This window comes from Bison bison, unplaced genomic scaffold, assembly GCF_000754665.1.
Source record: "Bison bison bison isolate TAMUID 2011002044 unplaced genomic scaffold, Bison_UMD1.0 scf7180017864527, whole genome shotgun sequence".
In the NCBI taxonomy this organism is placed as follows: domain Eukaryota; kingdom Metazoa; phylum Chordata; class Mammalia; order Artiodactyla; family Bovidae; genus Bison; species Bison bison.
In genome coordinates this window covers 10,371,954-10,397,468 of record NW_011495078.1, presented here as the reverse complement: position 1 = coordinate 10,397,468, position 25,515 = coordinate 10,371,954, and the positions used below count along the sequence as shown (strand labels likewise).

Here is a 25,515-nt window from a genome sequence, read left to right as displayed (position 1 = left end):
GATGGTGATAAACTGCAAGGTCAATGTTATTAGCTTTAGTTGACAGAAGAGTTGGAAACTGACATTGAGAAATACTAAAGCCGAAGTCACACAGCTTAGGAACGTGGGATCCAAGATTAAACCCGTATCAGTATGATTCCAAGGCCTGTGAAATGGTACCTCTCTGCATCTGACTTTACAAAGTACTTTTGCTAAAGAAAATTCAGAGAAATAGTAGCACCAACTTGGAAAATTGGCTCTGTTAGACTCTGGACACATCTTTGTTAATCTGAGGAATAATACATTTCTAGTCAGAACAGTTTTGTCACATGATAATAGGAAGTTTCTTTGTGTTAAACATTGAGGCTCAAGTCATTCCATTTAAAGGCAGCCTAGAAGGCATCACAATAGCGTGAATAAATCATAGTATTACGTAATGTACAGTTTCACAAAGTGTACAGTTAGAGATACTGGTTAAGAGTAGTTTGTCAGAAAGCGTTTTCAGTGTCTCACTACTCTTGTAGATGTTGACATGTTTTTCAAGTTGTGTTAAAGTTCAAAGTACTGAGTTTTCATGGTAATTTTACAGTCTTATCCGAGCAAGTAGTACTTTTTAGAGCAACACAAGATTTGAAATACGTAAGATATTGCATCTACAAGATTTTGTTTGTGCTTGCATTTTGTTTTAATAATGTTCATTTTGGTTGATGTAAAATTGTCTCAACTTGAGATGCCTGTGGTGGAGGGAGGGAAATGTTTTGTAATAGTCATATTATTGAAATTACCACCTTGTGTTTTTCTTCTCAAAGGGAGAATATGGTGATGAGCATAAGAATAAAAAATAATAATTACATATGGATGCATAATAAGAAATAATTATATATGCATTGTGTGAAGTTTTTCTTTCTCTAGTATAGCCAACTCTCCCATTTTTTCCTACCACTATGCATTTTGTTCTAGATTTCCTGACTAAGAAAACATTCCACCAGAGTTTGTTTTGATATTTAGAGAACATTTTGAAAATGTAGTTTTAAGTGGAGCTGAGTATTTTTTATGTAACATTTTTCAAAACGATGAAGAATTAAAGGAACTTAGCATATACCAATAAATAATCTTGTGTACAAATTAACCCTTTCTTCATGTTTTCAAATGTTAATGAAAAGAATTTTTTTTTTTTTAGTTTTACTAGTTTATTGCTACCAACCCATCTCCTTCCACCTTCCTCACGCATGCGTGCTCAATCACGTAACCCCATGGACTGCAGCCCGCCAGGCTCCTCTGTCCATGGACTTTTCCAGGCAAGAATACTGTAGTGGGTTGCCATTTCCTTCTCCAGGAAATCTTCAATAAGAGTTTATACCTTCAATTTACATATAATCTGGTTTTTATCTCATTTGCAGAGAGTAATGCTAAATCATGTAGGTACTAGAATTTGTATAGGGACATGGTAAGAATCATGATTCTTCTTTAAAAAAATAATTTTCAAATACCCTCCTTAGGGAAAAAAAAAACATTATTATTGTATCTGTCTCTCTTCCTCTGTGTCAAAGAATATTTTATTCCTGAACGTAGGAGGGGGTCAAATAAACAAGATTGTAGAAAAATAAAGTCTGAAGAGTACATCATGCACAGCTTGATCTGTTTACTTTTTAAATGCCACCTTGTTCAGTGGATCTGGGACTGCACTTGTGAACCATAGGACTAGATTTCACAAAAAGATGAGGCTCCTGCCCATGTAATCTGGAAAATTGCTTGTCTAATGGGGTGCCTAGTTGCACCTGTACCCTCTTGAGTGACTCAGTCGTGTTGTGCTCAAGAGTGAAGTAACTTGTTATGTGACTAAATGAAGGGGAAAAAGAAGTTATGAAAGCCAGCTACTTTGGAAATGAAAAGCTAAATGGTATTGGTTGTTATCACATTAAGGTTGGCAAATACTATAATTAAAACGTCAAGTGATTTTTGGTGTTACTGCCTGGTTTCAGCCACGTTCTGATAAATTTTATTTGGAATCAAATTTTCATTGTGGACACCAGATATTCAGGTTGAGTTCAGTTCAATTTTATAAGCACTTACAGATAATCCATAGTAATCCAGTAGCCTTTTATGGGCACTGGTAAAAGTTCTATCACAAAAATTTATTGTAAGTCATTTTATTTATTTTGTCATGATACTGATGGCCTCTCTGACTTATTTGTACATAAACAGTGAAAACACAGTTGAGTGCCTTTGCTGAGTGACTTGACCATTAGATGAATTTCAGTGTATTTGTAGCCACTCTACATTTATCATTTAGCTGTAATATAGTTTCATGGCCGTTTATTGGATGCTTCAAATGACATAGTTCCTGGAGAACCAATAGGAATCAAGAGAGATGATGTCTGACTCTGTAAAATTTGTCATCTGTGGAGGGTGACGAGGACAGGCTGTCCTTCAGCGTACGCGACGTGTCTAGCGTTGTGCTTGAGACAAGGCGCATATTCTATAGAATAGACCAGGGTAATCCATTGTTTCATGAAGATACCTTTGAACAGGCCAAGATGATAATATAATTAGAATGAGACAAGGAAATCTCTCTCTGTACTATTTAAATAAAGGCTGTGTCAGGTGGAACGAGTGGATGATGCCAGGGAGCGGCGGATGCTATGGAGGCCACCTGGTGTGGGGCGGGGGTCTGACCTGGACATGCGTGGCTGTGGGTGGACTTAGGAAGGAAATAAAGGCCAAACTGAGTCCTGTGGAAGTCCGCGTGGGGAGGGGAGGGGAGAGAGGTCAGAGTTTGAAAGCATACGTAAAAACTGTAAAAAGGGCTAAAAGATCGTTCGATATGGCTGGGGAAATGGAAGAGTTGGAACGTGGAAAGCTTGTCGGGGACCTGGTGGCAGGGAGGGAAGGTGGTGAGAGCAGCGGTGTAAGCGGTGACACCAAGATGAAGTGAGCAGAGGCCCGATGGTGCAGGGATGGGAGAGGAAGTCTTGCCGCATGTTCACGTGGAGAACAGCCCTGACCATCTCCCTGCTGGGTTGATACAAGCTGGGTTGAAAAAAACATTAATTTTTGTTAGAAAGTTGCCTACTATACCTGTACTGTACTGTACTTTGGAAGAAACAAAACACTTTTATGAATAGGTTAAATACAGGATAAATACCCACTGCATATCCTGTTTGAAAAGTTTTGAAAATCGGTTGTTGTTCAGTCGCTAAGTCGTGCCCGACTTTGTGTTAATGGTGTGGATTTATCTGGAGAGCAGGGGGAACCAGAGAAGGCCTTCCTTCAGGAAACTGGATCAGAGTTGCCTGTGAGAAAGAACACCCTTAGGCTATGCTACAGAGAGTAGCTTGCCAGAGTGCGGGGTGAAGGAGAAGTCTTAGTGTCCACTGAAGGCAGCATTGCAAATAGGAGGTACTAGTATCCTCAGCCGGAGAAGGCAATGGCACCCCACTCCAGCACTCTTGCCTGGAAAATCCCATGGACGGAGGAGCCTGGTAGCCTACAGTCCGTGGGGTCGCTAGGAGTCAGACACGACTGAGCAACTTCACTTTCACTTTTCACTTTCATGCATTGGAGAAGGAAATGGCAACCCGATTCAGTGTTCTTGCCTGGAGAATCCCAGGGACGGGGGAGCCTGGTGCGCTGCCATCTATGGGGTCGCACAGAGTCGGACACGACCGAAGCGACTTAGCAGCAGCAGCAGCAGCAGTATCCTCAGCTCCAATTATTTTGGCAGTGGGAAAAAAATACATCGACGGTAGAGAGACTTAAAATGTAGAGTTAGCTGCACAGCATTTGTTGAGTAGTAATAATATTCTGAGTTGTTTGTTAATTCTAGCCCTCTCTTATCAGAGCAATTTAGAAGTATGTTCTAGAGAATACTCTTGATGGACGGAGGTTTCTAGAAAGTCTAAATTGTGTTTAAGTCGATAACTTGTGAGGATTAATAGACTCTGTACCTTGGTCACTGTTATGAACGAGTAGATTTGTGTCGTTGTTCAGTCGCTCAGTCGTGTCCAACTCGTTGCGACCCCATGGATTGTGGTACACCAGGCTTCCCTGTCCTTCACCGTCTACTGGAATTTGTGTCATGTTTTTGGTGAACACTTGTTTGCTGTCAGATTCTCTTACTTAACTACTTCTGGTGAAGTTGAGAGGTGGTTAATGGCTACTGTTTTGTCTTTGGCGTTGTTTTTACCTGAGGAAGCAGTAAGGGAGTTCAGGTCTCTTAAGTGGCCAATTAGTCACTTGCTATCATATGATAGTATTTAATTCCTTCATTGCATTTATCACAAACTTTAATTATATACCTTCTGTTTTTCTTTCTCCATTTGATTAAGTTCCATCTTTTTACACTAAAATATAATCTTTATAAGGATGGGGACCTTGTCTTGGTGGTTATGCCTTGTACTTCTCAGGAAGTATTTGTTGAGAGAGAGGGATGGGAGGAGGGGAGGAAGGGCCAAGGAGGAGGAGAGGTGGGATTTGAGATTAACTGGAACATTCTGCGAGTAACAGCTGCTCTAATACTGCAAGGACCTAAAACTCCCACAGTTTGTCTCTTAAATGTTAAATGTCCTTTGTGGGTGTGCTGGGGCTCTTCCTGACCAGGAGGCTCATGCTGCCATGCTGCTGGTTGCTCTGACCAAGGAACAGAATGAGCATGGGGAGTCATGACTGGTTCTTGGAGCTTCAGCCAGCATCCTTCCGCTTATGTTCCATCCCATCGCAACAGTGGGTCGTGTGACCATGCGTCTCCTTTAGGGGATGGGAGATGGCAGTCTTATCACGTATCCACATGGAGAACAGCCCTAACCACCCACCTCCTTGCAAGATACCTTGCAAGTTGAAAAGCATTCATTTTTGTTAGAAAGGAAGTTGCTTACTATATACAGTAGTGTGCTTTTGAGGAAATAAAACACTTTTATGAATAGGTTATATGCAGGATAAATATCCACTGCATACTCAGCATTGACAGGCAGGTTTTTGGTGTTTTTTTGTTTGTTTGTTTGTTTGTTTTACCGCTAGCACCACCTGGGGAGCTCTAGTGGCTCAGATAGTAAAGAATCTGCCTGCAATTCAGGAGACCCGATTTTGATCCCTGGTTCGGGAAGATCCCCTGGAGAAGGGAATGGCTGCCCACTGCAATATTTTTGCCTGGAGAATTCCATGGACAGAAGCCTGGCAGGCTGCAGTCCTAGGGGTTGCAAAGAGTCGGACATGACTAAGCGACTAACACTTGGGACACCCAAGATTGCTGGGTGATTAAAGAGAGCAAGGCCGGAAGCCCTGGGTTTCATCATGGCTGGTCCTTCTCTTTATATCGCGCTCTCCACAATGGAAAGAAACTTAAATTTAGCATCTATGCGGATGGTGTTAGTTTTATCTCTATAATATATTGGGAAAAAAATTAAAGTATTGAATTTCTCCTATTTGGGAGCTTTTTGCCTACTGTCACATCTAATATTCTTTCTTAAGGAAAAAAAATGGTGCAGCTTAAAAAAGGGTGATTCCTCTGTATATGAGCTTCCCACAGCCAATTCCAGAAGGTTTGACAGGCTTGGGGAGATAGACACAAACACTAAGACTGCTTCATTCTGTTGGGATAATATTTCAAATTCTGAATATAACTTTTTTTCCCCTACCACTTTACAGCCCAAATAATGGCTATTAAATGGGATATTTTGTCAAACCAGTGAGGTTTTAAAGCTTTGTGCGCCCTCTACGATCTTTTATTAACTACTGAAGAATCTTAATGGAACATCAAAATCCTGGTTTTATGTATCAAAAAGAAAGCAATAACCATGCAATCATGGTTAATTCATGTATTTTTTTTAACAACTTCCGCTCAGCACATATATGAAGCACTTTAAATACTGATGCATCTCCTGTGTTATTTTTGAGATCTTGGAGAAGATCCACAAAACTATAGAGTTGGAAGCTGGAACGAAATTTCAGGTAGCAATAAGTAAACATGTCCTAACTCTGATTCTTCAGTAATGAAATAGTGTAAACTCTTAACATTCCTTTTGTGGAGCTTTGTAGCCCATGAAAACAGCATTGTCATAGAGCCTCGATGTGCGTCATTTGTGACTGAAGGTTTTGATGTCTTTGCAAAAGGCAGACGGGTGCTTTCCTTTGAAATGTGTGAGGCGGTTTGAGATACAGCTCCTCAGATGGATTTAATTAGTCCTCCATAGGACTGGACGTCCGCTTGCTGCGGCTGAATTCTCATTTCATTCACCCATAACTAGAAACACCTCGCTTCAAACGGGTTTCTTCAAAGAAAGAGGGGTTTAGGGTTCTGTGTTTTACTGCTTTTTGATGTCGGTTTCCCTTTAACTGAGAAGACCTTATGTTTATACAACTGTTATTATTAAGAAAACATAGCTTTCTTTGCGAGGGTCCTTTTGTCTCAGTGCCGGTTATTGGTGGAAGTCGAGACCTGTGGAATAGATCTTGCTCTGTGTGTGTGTGTTTGCATATTTTACTTCAGAGAGGCGTGAACTGAAAATGGGGCATAAGCTTGTGAAAAAAATTCTCTAAACACGAAGTTTGAAAGCAGAATAAGGTGAAAACCGGTACCAAATACATTAATAAGGCAGATGTTTAATTCAGAAGCTTCTAATATTAACCACAAAAGCAGAGCTGGTCAACTAACTAGAGTTTCCATAACTCACATAGTAATTGTAATTTTGATTTATTCTGCCTACAGTGTAAGCTCATGGTATGCTTTCAATAAATACGTTGAAAGAATGAAAACATCTATTCTATGGTAAAATTATATATTAAAAAAATATTTGCTACTACTACTTTTTAAAATTATCCTTAAAACTTAACATTTCATTAGTAGAGCTACTTGAATTTCCCCTGAAAATAACGCCATTCTCCAGTTAGTGTGTCTAAGGGCCTGGCATAGTTCATCATCAAGGCAGCTTTTTTCTCCCATGCCCACGATTCTAATTACATTTCAGGGGGTTGTGCTCTCTCCCAGAATCCCAGTCATTCTTCAGGATGAAATGCTTCAGGGGGTTTGGGTGCTTTTCACTCACAGGCACGGGTTTGCATTCTCGAAAAGCTTCTCTTGCTCTATCTAACATGCTGATTTGTATAAAAATCCTAAAAGATATTCTTAAACTTCTTATTAATCTTTCCTTTCCTTGAAAAGACCAAGTTAATTTAGACTATTCAAGCTTAAAATTGTCCCAAAGCCACAGATCACACTGAAAAATACATATTAATATATCCCCCGAATTCTTTTGGTGTCTTGTTTCAGTATTCCATCCAAGAATCTGTAGAATCTCAGGCTTATATTTCCGTTTTCTGGAAGTCATAGCTGATCTTTCCCATCTTATTTATCAGACTCAGTTCTTAACTGTGCCAGTTTCCAAAACTCAAAGGTCAGGCATGTTCCGCCATTGAAGATATGAGAAAAAGATACACAAAGGCTTAAAACATTTTTAAAAAATACTCTGAACAGTGCTCACAGTAAGTCAGAAAGAGATTGCCCTGGGAGGACCAACATACTGTGGGAAAATGATCTCTGTTCTCTCTGTGTTTTTTGTGACTATTTTGTGGGATTCCTGGTGTCAGGAGAACTGTGGACACGTGGCTCAGGAATATTTTGTTACACACGTGTGAGTAGAATGATTTTATTCAATTTTATGGATGTGATTTATTTCAGGAGTTCTTTTAGTGGTTCTGACTTTGGTATAGTGTTCCATGGCTTCACAGCATTAGTATCTCTTGCAAATGCCCTAAAAATCTTGGTAGAAATAGAAAACCTCCAATACAAAGGACAGAACATTTGTGAATTATCTTGTATATACATTTGCAGGACAATATGTTAGGGAACCCTACTTCTAGTATTTGAAGTTAGTATCATATTACAGTGATCACATTTTCTGTTCTGCAGGCTGGAGTATTTTTATAAAAAGAAGCATCCATCACATGCATATGGGGACACAGGCAGTCATATGCCCCCTCCCTTATCTTCAGTTGTAAAATTAACTGTCTGCATTTACTAATAAGGTTTAGTTTGGGGCTCGGTAAGGGTGTAGTAGAGAAACAGTCATGTAACATTGTACTTGGGAAAAACACAAAACAAAACAATTTTTGAGGACAGATGGTCCTTAACCTTTGGAAAAGCCATTTAACCCCTCTGAGACACTGCACTAATACTATTTTATATAAATGCCAGTACAGAGGAGAATGTAAAGTCCTTGAGTCAAATGGATTTGAATTTAAATACTAGTCCCGGAACTGCTGGCTGTCAAACCAGCAGCAGTTACTTAGCTTTTCTGAGTCTTCCTTTTTCTCATCTATAAAATGGGTAATAATCTTCAGTGCGTGTGTGCTAAGTCTCTTCAGTCATGTTCAACTCTTTCGCAACCCCATGGACTGTAGCCCGCCAGGCTCCTCTGTCCATGGGATTCCCCAGGCAAGAATAATGGAGTGGGTTGCCATTTCCTTCTCCAGGGGATCTTCTCAACCCAGGAATCAAAGAGTCTCTTAGGTCTTGTGCATTGGCAGGTGGATTCTTTACAGAGTTTTGTTAAAATCAAATAAGATAAAGTATGTAAAGTCTCTAGTACAGTGGCTGGCATGTAGTAGGTACTGAAGGAGCCATCTCCCTTCCCCCTTAAATAGAGACAGTTTGCTTTTTGAAAGAATCTAAAATAGCGTTTACTTTGCAAACAGTTCTTTTCCATTCTGTGAAAAATTCGTGGAAAGTTTAAACAATAAGACTAAAATGAAAATGTGCACACATACTTTAGTGAGGTTTGTGGGTATCAATTTATATTCTAAGATTCTAAAATTCTTTGCTTAGAATTGTATTCTTCGTTTATTTTATGAAGCCCTTTTTGAGGCCACATAGAATACCTGGAGAGTGTTATAGAGGTAATCTTTGCCTCTCATGGTTCACTTTGGGCAATTTTCTCTGTGCGGCTGGTGAGCCAGTTACTGCTGTCCCCACGCCCGTTGCTGCCCTGGGGCCCTGCTGCGGTTTGAAAGCCCACTAGTTCTGCAGTTCCTCCTCCCCCACTCTAGGGCACACCTGCATGGTTAAGGTGCCCGGCTGACAGAATCCAGCTCTTCGGGTGGATCTGCCCTTCTTTCAAAGCCTTTCTCTCATCCATGGATTGTTGTTCCATCACTCAGTCATGTCCGACTCTTTGCGGTCCCATGGGCTGCAGCACACCAGGCTTCCCTGTCCTTCACCATCTCCCTGTGCATACTCTACCCATTCTGAAAAGCTCCAGGCACCATGGAATTACCACACAATTATTATAGTGACCATGCTTCTCAATAAAATATTGACCTTTGTTACTGTATTTTCCCTCCAAATGAATTTATCTACAACTATCCAAACTGGCTTGGTTGAGGTAATCAGATCAATCTGGGTTTGGATATGCTCTTTCACTAACTGTGGAACCATAAACCCATATTTAAATTCTCTGACCTCAGATTTGGCATCTATAAGTTGTGGTTAATAACATCCCCACTGTAGGCCTACTCTGAGGATTCAGTGAGTTTAATGTTTATTCAAATATCTGATACATGTTCGCCACTCAGTGCGTGTTCCCTTTCTTCAATTTAGGCTTATTTTTTCTGAACAAGGCTTCCTTGGTGGCTCAGATGTTAAAGAATCTGCCTGCAATGCAGGGGACCTGGGTTCGATCTCCTGGGTTGGGAAGGTCCCCTGGAGGAGGGCATGGCAACCCACTCTAGTATTATTGCCTGGAGAATCCCATGGACAGAGGAGCCTGGCTGGCTACAGTTCATGGGGTTGCAAAGAGTCAGACACAACTGAGTGACTAACACACCCTTTCTGAACAAGTGACAAAAGTTTAGCTGCAAAGAAAACCGAGGGGCGTTCATAACCTGGCTGTTACCGTCACTGGAGTTTCTAGTCTATTTCAATATTGTTTTCTTTTTTAAAGGCATTTTATCTCTAAGATAGAATTGTAAAATAAACCATGCCACTTGTCTCTAACTCGGTTTCAAATCTCACAACGGTAGGCATATTGCTTAAAATTTTAAGATTTAGTGCAAATGGCTTCGGGTGCGCTTTGCGTGGATGTTTTTGCTCTCAGCCCTGTTGCCACGTCAGCATGATGATGGGTTTATATTGCTCTTGCTTCATTTTGTTGCTTGGCTTTTTCTAAAACCTGACTGTGTTTAGATGTGCAATGTATGGTTACTTGTGGAACAAGAGTAAGGAAACCAGCTGGATATTAAATACGGCATAATCCTCTTTGTAAGCAGCCATGGACAAACTTGTGAGAAGCTACCAAATTCACCCAACTAGATAGAAAGTGCTTATGCTTAGCTTTCAAAATCTAATGATGACTACTTAAACACTAGCTTAAATGTTATCTCGGTTAATGATACATGTCCAGCTCAATTAATAGAGGACTTGTTGCTTATTGTTTTTATAGGTGTTTGAAATAAGGTTTAGAAGAATTTATGATTCTCTTTATAGACAGCTACTGACAACACCAGCTAAGTGTGAGAGTAGTGGTAACTGGCAAAGTTGCTGGTGGTGGGTGTCGTTTTCCATTGGTTTAACTTATCAAAGATTGAAGAAAGATCTGTTTTGTTTCATTCCACATACTGATTTAGGTACACTGATGGATGTTGCCACCTAAAGTTTAGTCTGTCAGTAATAAATCAAGGCTTTCAGGTGTCGTCTGTTCTATTGGCTTTTAAATGATCATATATCCACATGATGCCACATCACACATTGAGAACTTCAGCTCAGTGCAGAGGGGTTTCTTTTTGTTGTTGAGTTTAGCATACCAGCTTGAAGTTAAGCTGCAGTACAAAAATTAGACTAACTTGGGCTTCCCTTGTAGCTCAGCTGGTAGAGAATCACCTGCAGTGCAGGAGACCCCAGTTCGGTTCCTGGGTGGGGAAGATCCCCTGGAGAAGGGATAGGCTACTCACTCTAGTATTCTGGCCTGGAGAATTCCATGGACTGTATATTAATGGGGTCACTTAAGTTTAGCATACCAGCTTGGAGTTAAGCTGCAGTACAAGAAATACACTAACTTACCAGGAGGATATTCTTGCTTGCACTCCATATGTATCATTTGCTTATTCAAGCATGTAAAACTTCAACAAGGGGAGGTAATTTTGCTTGAGATTTCTTGATTCCAATTGTTCTACTACTTGGCACTGGGTGGAAAAAGGAAAAAAAATCATATTGAAAGCATTGTTCTGTTAATGAAGTTGCTTGTCCTTTTTTGTGCCAAATTTGGCAGGTAAAATTACCATTTATTCTACTTGCTAGAGCTGGAGAATAGATTGTTGAGGAAAAGTAGCAATTTAAGTAATGACACTAGATAGAATGTGCTACGTTATATGCATCTCCCATACTTTTAGATATTGACATGCAATTTTTATTTCTCTGTAGTAATGCACTTTGCCTTTAACTACATATCACTCCCAGTAGCTTTTATCAGCTACATACCATTTGCTTCAATTGTGAAATTTTAGAACATACTGTGTTGTTATTAATTATAATAAGCCAAAGTGAAACATTTTGATCTGAGGATAGATTAATGCTTGTAGTTTGTTCCTGATATTTCAGAGTTATTGCATGTTTATAAATTTAGGGGCAGTTACTTAACATTTAAAAAATAGAGATGCAAAATTAATTAGTTAAGATCAAATTCTAGATGTTCATGATTTCTTCCATGTTAAATATACATTGACCTTTTATATGTGCTTTAATTTTTGGCTTGCAAGTTCTTAAAGAAACTTTAACCAAAAATCTGGTTCTAAAACTAAAGAATGAGTACGTGGTCTTTAAAAATTTGATCATGTGTTCAAATGAAAAGCATGAATTTAGCCTGAGCGAAACTTTGAAGTAACTGTAAGTAATTCACTGAGTTTGTTGTAAATTACATTCTCCTTACTTAAAAAACTTCAGGCTTTTAAAAATTATTGTTACTGCTATAGCTCACAACACAGTGGCTAAACCTTCTGTATAAAAGAAGAAATCCTCTACAGAAGCTAGTATGTAAAATATGTTTTTCTAAAAAAGCTGATTGGTGAACTTGTAGACTTGCAAATGTTAACATAAGAACAGTTAGCGTTTGGTGTTGCTGAAACTTGTAACCATCAGTCACTTCTTTCTGCCCACTAAACTAACTGGGTAGGCAGGTGCAAATGTTAAAAAATCTAACATTGCAATTGACACTAATTGGCATAGTTGTTGGCAGTCTTATCAGAAAGCAAAGGGCTGAATGGTTGAATGGGTTTAGAGAACTTGAATGATAATAAGCATTTTTATATGCATCTTGAATTACTTTTGTGACCCAGACTAACAGGAACACTTCATTGTGACCTCATCCTTCAATGAATAGAAATTATAGGAAGCATAATATGCCGTGTGCGTGTGTGATTACTGATTGTTCTTCGGGTACCCTTTTACAGCTCTCTGCCCCATTACCCACTTTCCACCTCTCCCTACCCGCCTTCCAGGGTTCAGAGAAACCAAAGTTTATGTGTGGAATAGAAAAGAACTATATTATACTGAATATAAAATTATTTTTTTATTTTTTTGCCAAAAACTAGATGAGCATCATCAATAGTTTAGGCTAAACTTAAGAAAGTGTATTAATTGAGTTTATGGATAAAATGAGAAGACTGGGATTTGCTTCTAAGTGTTCTTGGAGCAGGCGGGGGAATCAACAGGGATATAGATGAAACAAGATCAGCTTTGAGTGGGAAAGTTTTGAGCGTGAGTGATGAAACTGTAGAGGTTTATTAAGCTGTTCTGTCTTCTGCATATGTTCGAAATTTTCCACCACAGAAGGGTGCTTGTTTGTTGGTTGGTTTAATATGCTCAGTGACCTTACCCCCTACCGTTAGGTCTTCTATATTTGGCCAGATCCTTCGCAGTACCTGCTTTAAGATTTTTTCCCAATTCCTTTCATCAAAAATGACTTATTAAAGTCAGTGCTAATAACCTGATAAACCAATCTGTGTGCCCATGCACAAATGAGTTAATGTCTAGAGAGAGTGATTATAATAGGAGCTTTCTAAAGACGCTTCCTTAATCAAGAGAGACGACTCCGGGTGGAATTTTTAATCACTGGGGTGGGTCTTCTTGCCTGTTCTGTGTGGGGACCACCCTTCACAGAAGTGTTAACAATTGTAGTGTTGTGTAATGATTGATCTTAGCATTTTTGTGCTGGAGATAATGATGTACTTTCCTTCAGCAGAAATAATTTCCGTAAAGAAAATGTTTTTCTTTAGGTGAGTTAGGAGGGTGTGACTCTTGTGTATCTTATCTTTGTTCCTGTAGGTGTTTCCATGTGTTTTTGGTCCCCTCTCTATCTGCAAATGATTTAGAATTACCTGTGTTGAAAAGTAGAGTTGAGTCTTATTTCCTTGAATCAAAGGTCCCTTTGCAAAGGAGTATCTAGGGAGAGAAGCTTGCTAGAGACTTCAGCTTGAAAATTAGGGGCTGAAAACAGTTACTGTAACTGCTCTGTCTGTCTTCTGGTTATTACATAGATGAGTAGTTTATGTAAATTTTGTACTCTGGTTTTGATCAAAGTCCCCTTGAGATCTAATATCAAGTAAACATAACCTTTGTGTAAGGTGTTTTAAAATGTTGATTCTTGACTAGTAAGAGGTGGAGAAGCCAAGATACAATTTTAGACTGTTACTTCTTTTCCCATGCTTTTGGGCTATCCAGAGAATTGATTTGGGTTACTCCTTATTTCAAAGTAGCATTGCTTGAAATATTTTAGATTTTTAAATAACTTTCTAAGGAATTAAAATATAAAAACAATTTCACTATTTCTTTTTTAGTTTGTAGCTCTGGAGGAATGAGTGTTGTTTGCTCATTAATTTCCTATACCATTCTCAATCGTTCTCCATTCATCCCTTTCCTTGTTAGCTTTTCGTTTGGCCATGATGGGTGTATTGTGTCTGGTAACTGCTACCAAAACTGGTGTATTATATTAGCCCTGCCCTTTTTCAAGGCTCCTGGAAAAGTGCCAGGCTTATTCTCCTTTCCATTTGGGAGCATAGTTTTACAAATAAAAGAATGGTCTTACTTTGTTTGTAGTCATCAGAATTAAAAGGATTTATCTAACAATTTGAATGGATAATTTTATTTGGGTGGACATGAAAGTGAAACCCTAGAGATGGGATAGAATTTTAAGTAGCATTTTAAATTTGTTTTGAAATTTAGTCTGTCTCCAAATGAGATATGTTGAATGTGCTTGGGTGTATACGTGTGAGTAAAGTTTGGAGTGTTCATCTCTGAAATACTAGATCCTTTGCAGGTTTTGTTTCATAAAAGGGTTAGTGGAGTCCTTTCTGTAGTTGCATAACTGTAATTTGCTATTATAAGCACATACGGATTTTTAAGTACGAGAGTGATCAACACTTTATAGGACATTATGACTAATCATATTTTTATTTAAAAGTTACTTTACTAGTTTTACCAAAAGCTGTCTTGGGTGTCAAGAATCTAAAACAAAAGCCACTTATCTGTATGACGTATATAACAGGTGCTTAAGCAAGTCATATGCTTTTATTTGCTTTATGTTGGGATATTTAAGTTAAAAACATAGTTTTGGGAGTTTTCTAGTAATTCTGTAATCATGAAAATAAAAGATTTTCTATTTCACTGAATTAGATCATTTTTGTTTTTAATAAATAAATATTAGTCTAGGACACTCCAGTCTTCACCATCAAAGCAGTGTGCTAAGCTCTTCACGATTGACATGAAGGAACAGGGCATTCAGTAGGCCTCATGAAGTGTTTTGGGAAGTGTTGGGATTAGTACTCTAACAATTGTGACATAAGGCGTAATGTGATAAGTGCATAGAAAAAAAAAACATGTTATAGAAATTCAAAGACAAGAAAGATGCTGTCCAGTTTAGCAGAGGATTAGAGATGATGTTGGTGGGTTCAGGGAGAATGGAGCAGTAAGACAGGAGCAAACTGAGGAAATAAAGAGCTTACATCCTAGATAATGAAGAATGGATGGTAGATGTCTATTGAGCCGAGTTGACTGTTTCACGTTTAGTAAACAGTGGGAATAAAGATCAGGGAATAGGGTCTTGTGCACCTCTGCTGAGTAAGAGAGAGGGAACGACAGGAATGAGAGGTTGCCAGATGGAGACATCAGTACCCAAGATCTTGAGGGCCCTGTTGAGACTTATATTTATTAAGCAACCAGAAGCCAAGGAAGATTTTGAGCTGAAGTTTTAAAAAACATGTTTTTGCTTTTTTTTTAAAGGACATAAAATGTATACTGATTTTGGGAAGAGTAAATACGCTATACTACAGTTTCTAGTGTATCTATGAGGAATAATGTCACTGAAGGTTGCAGAGGCTGAGAGGACAGAACCACTGAATACTCTTTTATAGTAGAAACATAGAAAACAGAATATCAGATATATTTGCTTTAGGCTGGAAGAAATGGTCTATTTGGACAAACTCTGCGTGTCTCTGGATAGTTCTGGAATGTCGAACAGTCACAGAGAGATATTATATAATGTAGATAACAGCACAGAATAGCACATCACAGTGACAGCATATGGGAATTTAGAAGAGGGAAGACTTAAAACACTGCTGTGAAGTCCCGTAACCCACTGGGATCCTGTGGTGGTGAACCACCAGCTGAGGCAATGGGACTTTACTGGGGAATTATCTGAAAAGCAAAATAAATGCTAATAGGAATCAGGTGAAATCAAAAGGCTAGATAATGGAGGAGGTATTCATGGAAGGACAAGAAGGATGGAAGAACAAACAAAAGTAGGTATGCTTGGAAACGGAAACAAACAGATTGAGAGTGATCAGTACTGTGGGAGAGTACATGTGTCAGTAAAGGGGACCACCGCCGACAGGTAGCATGTATTGAGGACTTTTGTGCCAGATACCGCTCTGAGTGCTTGACCTTTTCCTCACAACCGCTCTGTGAGAATAGATGTGACGTATGAAGAAACAGGCACGAATAATAGGGTGACTTGTGGAGCTGAGGTTCAGACACAGGCATTCTGACTGTTGAGGACAGTGCTACAGAGAAGACACCGGATTCCACCACCATTCGGTAAACTTGGAGAAGTTAAGTCAGTTTCAGATGCTCGACGTGTTAAGCTCCTCTACCTAGAGAGGTTCACTAAGCTGATCTAATTTACAACAGTATGTGCAGAGAATAACCCTTTCCAACACCAATCCAAAAGAAAGTACTACTATAATTAAACTGTGAGCAAAATAATGTAGGATTTAAAAAAAAAAATCCAACTGAAATCCAAGTTGTTACTGATGAATTAACGAGGCTATAATTAAACAGAAACTAGTCAACCTGGCTGATTGTAGATCTGTACCTAAACTTTGTTTCGGCAGTTCACATCCTTTAAGATATATTTAATTACATTTCTAATACATTCATACTTAATGTAATCTTTTGTGACAGATTAACAGATCTTCATCATCATTATGTCTAATTCCTCTTGATGTTGATGTTTTTGTCATTATTACACATACACTTGGAAAAGAAATAAGACTTTCGAGGTGATAAGGAATAAACTCATGGAAAATGGTGGTCTCTGTTTGTTTCAGAAAACAAGTTTTCTCATTTCCCTCTAGAAGGGCAGGAGAGGTATCATAACTGTGTTTTAAAATAATAAAGTATTTTAGTAAATAGAGGAACAGGATAAAGAAAACCTACTCTCTTAGTGTTGTATTAATATTTAAGACTATTATAGTCCATACTAAAATATTAAAAAATATTCCTTACTATAATAAAATAAAATGAGTTATTTTTCTCATAGTTTACTGGAGAAATAAATGCAGAGGTAAATAACTTTGCAAAGTTAATAGATATAAATGATATGAAAAGTAGGCCAGGGAAGCCTGGTGTGCTGCAGTCTGTGGGGTCGCAGAGAGTCGGACACGACTTAGCGATTGAACAGCAAATGTGAAAATTACGTGCTGCTTATTTTCAATATCCTAACTTCTGGAATTTTTTAAAAAGTATATTTGTATTCTATATATCCAACAGCAGTTTATGTGAAAGTCAGTGAACTGTGATAATGTTGGGTGGTGGTACTGTCCCACTTTAATCAACTGCGTCATGTATAGATTCCTTTGTTATTAGGGAGTGTGGATGAACCTTATCTATTTGACACACATCTAATAATCATATTTTTGTAAACAGTACTTACGAGATAAAAGCCAAAAGAACCAGTAGCTGTCTTTCTATAGAGCCGTTTTCTTTCAAGGTAAAATACACACTGCGTGACCACTGTGGTCAAACATTGTGTCTCAGTATTTAGATTTACTTTGGTTACTTTTGCTTTTGACATGTGGATTTCAGTCATACACTCAGGAGAATTATAAGATAGTTGCTTCTATAACTTACACACTTTGTATGGTTCTGTAATTTCCCAACACATGAAATAAAAGGAAGAGAGGGTTGGGCCAGAGTATATGATTACCAGGATCCTTTCTAGCGTAATAGTGAAATCAGAAAACTGCAGATCTTTTTCCACTTTTTTTTGCAGAGTGATTATTTTTAAGATTAACTCTGAAAGCCTATTAAAGGGGCAGGAACTAGTTATTCCTTTCTGAGAATTAGTTATGGCTTGATTAACAAGTCTTTCTCATCCTTCATATTGTTTCCAGAAATAGAATCAAGATACAAGATCAAAGTCTTTTTAAACTAGTGGAACACCTTGATTTTTATCTTCAATTTAACTCTGTGCTAATCAACTTAACATTTGATGACAAAAAGCGAATTTAGAATTTGTGTGTGACCCAAACAAAGACTTTTATGACAAATCACAAACACTTCTTACAGCCAGGATGGTCCCAAATTTTTATTATCTTTGGAAATGCTTTTTGGCAAATGTTTTGTTTTGTAGGTCTTACATTCCTAATGTTGAAAAAAACTGTTTAGCAGGTACGTACTCCAATAGAAGCTGTAACTGTGTCATGAGGTATCTCAGAGGAAGTGCTTTTTTGTTTTTTAATCGTAAAGGATGTAAGTAATCTCTCTCATATGTCAGATTAGTTTAGGGTGTGTACTTTCTTTTTCCCTTATGATTACGTAGATAGGAAAATTGAATGTTCCAAACAACTCATGGAAAATATTCCACATCAACATTATCTGTACCACAGATACAGTAAAATGCTTTTAATGGAATACGAAGTTACAGGTAGATTTGCTAAACATGAGAAAATGCTTTCTTAAAATAGGAAAGACATTGTTTTTGAGCTGCTGTTTTCAAGCATCGTAAATATTCTTACTATGAACAATTTTCAACTGAGCTGATCTCTTTGATTAAGCTGGGGAAAAGTTATCAGAAAAGAGTGTGTTGAGATGAATTTCATGAATTCCACCCACCATAGCCTTGCTCTGGTTAATCCAAGTTGATAATGTCAGTGTTTTAAATAGAATATAATTTTTAAATGATTACAGAATGTTGTGAACTATGGTCTCTTTATACAGAAGATCACCGTGTTATATGTCTTTTTAAGAGTTTACAGTTTTCAAAGCAGGCAGGACCTCCATTGGGATATTCTAAGGTTGTTTTTATTTTCCCTTTATTTCTGATTTTGTAGAAGATCAGTTTTGTGATTATTCTGCTTATGGTGAGGAGAACCAATTCTATATATGGAAGCATGTATGTGGGAAGGCTGGTCTCTCACAGTGGTCCAGGTGTGAGATGGTAGCACGTTTGGCTAAGATGGTAGTGGTGCAGATGGAGAGGAGGTGGGCAGTTTGAAAGCCTAGTCATCTGTTAGCCTAAATATCCAGTCATCTGTTATCCTAAATCTCCTTTCTCTGTTGTTCAACATGAACTCTCTACTTGCTTTCTACCTTCTCCACTGTGCCTTTTGTATCTCTTGCTTTGTCATCAACAAACTCCCCTGGATTCTCAGCCGTTTCTCTGAATGTTTCACTTCTTACTTGCCTGAACAGAGGGAAATCTGGCAGGAGAGTTAAACCTGGCTGGAGAGTTTCTCAGACAGTGTGCACCTTGGAGCTGGGAGGTGGGACTGGTTTTCTCCCGGTTTCATTTGAGACCACTGTTCCCCTCCCTCTTGTAAAACCATTGTTCTTTGAAGCTCATATCAATGGTCTGCATCACCACCTCCCCCTCCTCTTGTCAACCTTCATGTTCCCTGCCCTGAGTGCCTCCCCTTGCAGCTGAAGACTAGCAGCCAGTTCAAGGTCTGTCTCTCTGCCTCAATACAACCATTAGTCCTTATGTTTGCCCTTCATTCATGGATTCACTCCTGTTTTTCTATCTATTTCTGCTTTATTGACTATGCCAAAGCCTTTGACTGTGTGGATCACAGTAAACTGTGGAAAGTTCTGAAAGAGATGGGAATACCAGATCACCTGACCTGCCTCTTGAGAAACCTGTATGCAGGTCAGGAAGCAACAGTTAGAACTGGACATGGAACAGACTGGTTCCAAATAGGAAAAGCAGTACGTCAAGGCTGTATATTGTCACCCTGCTTATTTAACTTATATGCAGAGTACATCATGAGAGACGCTGGGCTGGAAGAAGCACAAGCTGGAATCAAGATTGCCAGGAGAAATATCAATAACCTCAGATATGTAGACGATACCACCCTTATGCCAGAAAGTGAAGAACTAAAAAGCCTCTTGATGAAAGTGAAAGAGGAGAGAGGAAAAAGTTGGCTTAAAGCTCAACATTCAGAAAACAAAGATCGTGGCTTCTGGTCCCATCACTTCATGGGAAATAGATGGGGAAACAGTGGAAACAGTGACTGGCTTTATTTTTTGGGTCTCCAAAATCACTGCAGATGGTGACCGCAGCCGTGAAATTAAAAGACGCTTACTCCTTGGAAGGAAAGTTATGACCAACCTAGACAGCATATTAAAAAGCAGAGACATTACTTTGTCAACAAAGGTTTGTCCAGTCAAGGCTGTGGTTTTTCCAGTGGTCATGTATGGATGTGAGAGTTGGACTATAAAGAAAGCTGAGCGCCGAAGATCTGATATTTTTGAACTGTGGTGTTGGAGAAGACTCTTGAGTCCCTTGATCCAAGTAGATCCAACCAGTCCATCCTAAAGGAGATCAGTCCTGGGTGTTCATTGGAAGGACTGATGTTGAAGCTGAAACTCCAATACTTTGGCCACCTGATGCGAAGATCTGACTCATTGGAAAAGACCCTGATGCTGGGAAAGATCGAGGGCAGGAGGAGAAGGGGACAACAGAGGATGAGATGGTTGGATGGCATCACCAACTCAATGGACGTGGATTTGGGTGGACTCTGGGAGTTGGTGATGGACAGGGAGGCCTGGTGTGCTGTGGGTTCATGGGGTCGCAAAGAGTTGGACACGACTGAGTGACTGAACTGAACTGGACTGATTGCTCTGTTGGCCAAATTGAAGTTTTAAAAGAACAGCTACCATTTATTATGTGCTATTAGTGAAAGATCTAAAGTAGGTGTTGATTACATGAGGAATTAGGCAGTTACACTTCTCACTGGAAAGATTTTTAATATATAAAATACATATGCATATGTAATTTTGTAAATTTGTAAACTAATGTAAAATTCAAAAAGTATGAGTGGATTGGCAGTGAAAAGCATGCTTCCCTTTCCTGTTTCTCAGCTACTCTGATTCTCTTACACATCTTTCAAGTGGTGTTCTCGGTGTTTAAAACACAAACTTGGCCGTCCAGTGGTTAAGACTCTGCACTTTCATTGCTGAGGACACAGGTTCAATCCCTAGTTGGAGAACTAAGATTCATTCTACAAGCTGTGTGTGCACTGTGGCTATAAAGTGAAAAAAACAAAACAAGCACACATTTAACATTTTTTTTCTTAATTAATGATAGCATATTATAAATAATATTCTGCGTCTTCTTGGGGATGTTTTCATATCTATGTACAGAGATGCCTCATTTTTAAAGAAGGTGTTCATATATGGTGCAGGTTATGTTTTAGGATACACTCTTAAGGACAGGTTGGCTGAGTATAAAAGGAAAATGTTGGGAGACAACTTTTAATTCTTTTAGTACTTAGAGCACATTGCTCTGTGGTTTTCTGTATCAGTGTTGCTCTTGAGAAGTTTAGGCCAACCTGAATTTTTTCCTTGCTTGTGCATGATTTCTTATTTTTGCCTAAATATCCACATAATTCCTTCTTTATTCTTAAAGATAAGCATTGATCTACAGATTTAATATTTTGTTTATTTTGCAAAGCTTTCCCCCATTATATCCTTTAATCTACACTTCTTCCTTCTTTCAGTGGCTTGGGCTGGGCTGCACCACATGATTTGTGGAATCCTCGTTTCCTTACCAGGGATTGAACCTGGGCCCTCGGCAGTGAAAGTGTGGAGCTTTAACCACTGGTTTGCCAGGGAATTCCCTATTCTTCTTTGCTTGTAGTACTTTTGAAGGAGAATTGGTACAGTCCTTGTCTTTCTTTTTAGTCACATTTATTCTATTTTTGGTGCTTCTTAACGTTGCTTTTATCTCTATAATGTTATTTTTCTCTTCATTTTTTTCCTGAGTTCTACCAGCTTGATTTTCATTTCCTTCTGTTGTTGTTTAATCTCTTCTTTGAACCTTTGTTTTTCTTCTTTGAGCTCATTTTTTTTTTTTTTCAAAGAAGGGTCACGTTTCCTATGACTGTCTTTGAGACTTTGGAGAATTATTTATCTGAACTCTTCCTGTATTTCTTTGAGGAGTTCTTGTGTTGAATGCTCTTAATTTACCTTTTTTTTTTTTCCTCAAAATTTTGGGGAAAATTCTTTGCAGAGACCCAATATTGATTGTTTTCTGATTATTATTTATGTTGCAGTGGTGTAGGTGGTTGGCTGTACATACAGGTTGCTTGCAGCTTTTCCTTGTCAGGCCGGGTACCCTAACTCTGTCTCAGACCTGTTACTTCCTTTGCCCTCGATTTCATTTCCCCTCAGTTTTCAGCACTGAGATAACAGGGTGGTTCTTTATGCCAGGTTCTCAGTGTTGCACTAGTGAAATAAATGCCATTTAGCCTCTGTGTCTGCTGCTTAGTCACTTCAGCTGAAAAATTACGTGTGAACAGTATGTTTGGCATGGTAACAAGGATTCTTCATGTCTGCCTCCACCTCTCTGTGGTGTTGAACTGTGGTTTAAAGAGACATTCCCTACCTCTGTATGGCTTATACTTACATCTAGCTTCCACTTATGGAGAAGGCAATGGCACCCCACTCCAGTACTCTTGCCTGGGAAATCTAATGGATGGAGGAGCCTGGTAAGCTCTAGTCCATGGGGTCGCTGGGGGTCGGGGACAACTGAGCGACTTCGCTTTCGCTTTTCACTTTCATGCATTGGAGAAGGAAATGGCAACCCACTCCAGTGTTCTTGCCTGGAGAATCCCAGGGACGGAGGAGCCTGGTGGGCTGCCGTCTATGGGGTCGCACAGAGTCGGTCACGACTGAGGCGACTTAGCAGCAGCAGCTTCCACTCATCTAATGACAGCATCAACAGAATCTGCATCTGCTGTTCAGAATTATGGTTTTCTGTCATTTGTTTGTTGTTGTTTAGAAATCTGTCTGTTGCTTGGGGGCTGATGAGGTATATAATGGCTTTCGGCATGTTCTCATCCTCACTTAACATTTGCAGATCTGTTTCCTAGTTTGGGATTTGGAGCTGTCCCTTCAGTTAGATTGTGAGCATGCACGTTCACATTCATTACTTATCAGGTGTATAAGGAAATATAGTTTCTTTATCACATGTGATCCTTAGTAGGGGGTGAGGGGGAAGAAAAGCTTGCTAATAAGCAGGGTCTTGGTCTCTTTTGGTTTGGCTAGCTCCTTCTAGGCACCGGAGTACTTTAGGCTTCTTCCGCTCTCTCCCCTCCTTCCACTGCGGCATGGAGTCTGGATGCCTGTGAGAGGGGCCAGTGGGAATGTGGTCACAGTGGCCTCACAACTGTGGAGGTGGGACAGAGAACTCAGACCCCCAGTGTCCCCACAAGCTTTGCTGCGAGGACCTGGACCAGTGACTGTGGATCCTATTTGTCATCAAAGAGGCTTCTTGCTACCTGTAGCCCTGCTTACTGTTTGCCTTGAAGCCGTATAATTTGTGGTCTACTGTGACTGTCTTCTTGCAGTTAGCATGTTTTCAATGTTCATCTGTGTTGTAGCATGTATTAGTATTTCATCTGTTTTAATTGCCAAGTATATAATATGCTGTTGTGTGGATATATCGTGTTTTATTCAGACAGTCATACAATCCATGGGGTTGCAAGAGGCAGACATGACTGAAGCGACTTAGCACGCACGCACAACAGTGGTTTACTTCAGGGCGTAATAACCCGGCTCCTCCTTTAAGGGGATCTGAGTAGGTGAGATACTTTTCTCAGTTCCCCTTCATGTGCCCTAAAGACAGCGATTGTGGTTTCCTTGTGAGCCCGTCTGACTTGAAATTAATATCAACTACAAATTTTAAATGCTTATCATTCAAAAGCTTTCTTTACAACATCTAACTTTCTCTTTTTAACAAACAAAACTTCTATAATTGATTGGTGAGCTTCTCTAAACTTTTAAATTTAGAATTATTTTAAAGCAATATTTCAGTTTTAGAAGACATTTTTAGCATTTACTGTTTGTAAAACTCTTACTTTTGAGAACTTCTTTTGGAACTCTTTTATTGCATAAGGAGATACTTAATTTGGGGGTGAAAGCTGAATAGCATGATTTAAAGGATATTAGTGCTGCTTTAATCAAAACTGCAGCCTTTTCTGCTTCTTACATCTTTTTCATGTAGTAGTTTAATAGTAAGTAATATATGAGTAATATATAAGTAATATATGAGATATTATTATCTGACCTTATTTTTAAAACCATTTTAAGGGTAGGACAATAAAATTATTAAGAGATAGGGGAAGAAAGAAAATATTTATGACCTACCCTGACAAGCATATTGGTTGAGACTTTCATATGTTAACTTATTTAGCACCCTCTCAGATAGCCATTTTTACTGTATTATGGTTTGGAACTGAAGCTCAGAGAAGTTAAATACACCAACTTAGTATACAACTTTCATTTGGTAAAACAGCAATGTCAAGTGAGTCCCAAGTCAGTGATTCCAAAGCCGTTGTTTTTTTCTTGCCTGTAACTGAATTCTACTTTGTGTGCAGAGAGGCCACTAAACCTGGAAATTCAAGCCAGTGCCTGATGTATGTCCTACTGATACTTTATTACATAGCCAGTAACCTTTGTTTTTAGACTTCATGACCACATTAGAGGGGAAATATATATACATAAATGGCTTCCCAGGTGGCTCAGTGGTAAAGAATCCACCTGGCAGTACAGGAGATGCCAGTTCAATCCCTGGGCTGGGAAGATCCCCTGGAGAAGGAAGTGCAGCCCACTCTAAGTATACTTGCCTGGAGAGTCCCATGGACAGAGAAGCCCGGCAGGCCAAAGTCCATGGGTTCACAAAGAGTCCGACATGACTGAGCAACTGAGCACACACTCAAATAACTATCCAAATGTATAGGTAGGCACATATTCTTCTAAACAGTACAAGTCTGTGTGTCTTTGATTTTAGTGAGTATCTTTTAACAGGATTGGTAGTCAAAGAATTGTTAAGGATCATGTATATTTTCCCTTCCCTCTCATATTGAAGAATTAGGGAATGGGTGAATGAAAAGGAAGAAATGAGGAATGATACTTTCAAGTTAGCTTTGAGTTGTTTTTCCTTTCAATTGCTTTTATTTACTTGGCTATTAAAATGTTTATCTGAATGAATATCTGTTTTAGAAGATTGTGGGCTTTGGGGGATAACTCCATGAACAATGACTTGATGAAATTAGTCATTTATGATGGACAACAATATGGCAGAAGTTTGCAAAGTTCAAATAGACTTTTAATATTCAATGCCAAAGAATTGTGCCTAATTAAAGCTTCGGTTTAATTAAGATAACAATGCATAGTCCTTCATTAAAATTAACACAGAAAAAGTTCTTTCTTGGTCCTTGGAGAGGATATTATATGCAAGCCCTGTTGTGTGGGTTGCAAAGTGTCACTGAAATTTATATGCATTACTTGTCTAATTGCGGTAAATGTAGCATGTCCAGATAGGTTTAGAGTTAGAAGGCTGTTTGTTACTTGCTGGAAATCACTCGAAACCTCAGTACCCAGAGGCAGCTGTGCCCAGGCCCTTCGCCTCTCCCCAGAGATGCCTGAGAAGACTCTCGCTGGACCCTGTCTTTCATGGCGGGAGCAGTAAACGTGACAGGCTGTTTGGGGAGCCATCTGTTTAGGATGGCTGCTGCTTTGTATGCAGCAATGAACTTGAGATCAGTTCTCTGTCTTTCTTCATGGTAACAGTCTTCTTTGGTGTCACAACAGGTGGAAGTTGATGGGTCGAAACTAAATGTGACCAGCACGTGGAACCTGGCTTCACCCTTGTTGTCTGTCAACGTTGATGGCACTCAGAGGACGATACAGGTAAACGTTCTGATGAGTTACTTAGAGGGCCCCGTCTGTATCCTTACCAGTAGCTGTGTCACTAATACTGACAGATACAGTAGGCG

At 39.1% G+C, this 25,515-nt stretch overlaps 1 protein-coding gene across 1 annotated transcript in view; it reads left to right on the top strand.

The window, feature by feature from the left end:
* PCCA (propionyl CoA carboxylase, alpha polypeptide) overlaps positions 1 to 25,515 on the top strand; it is a 363,293-nt gene that overhangs the window by 246,722 nt on the left and 91,056 nt on the right. Inside the window, exon 20 of the mRNA XM_010831489.1 lies at positions 25,331 to 25,429. Within this exon, the coding sequence (XP_010829791.1) occupies positions 25,331 to 25,429 (99 nt within the window). The remainder of the gene's footprint in view (positions 1 to 25,330; positions 25,430 to 25,515) is intronic.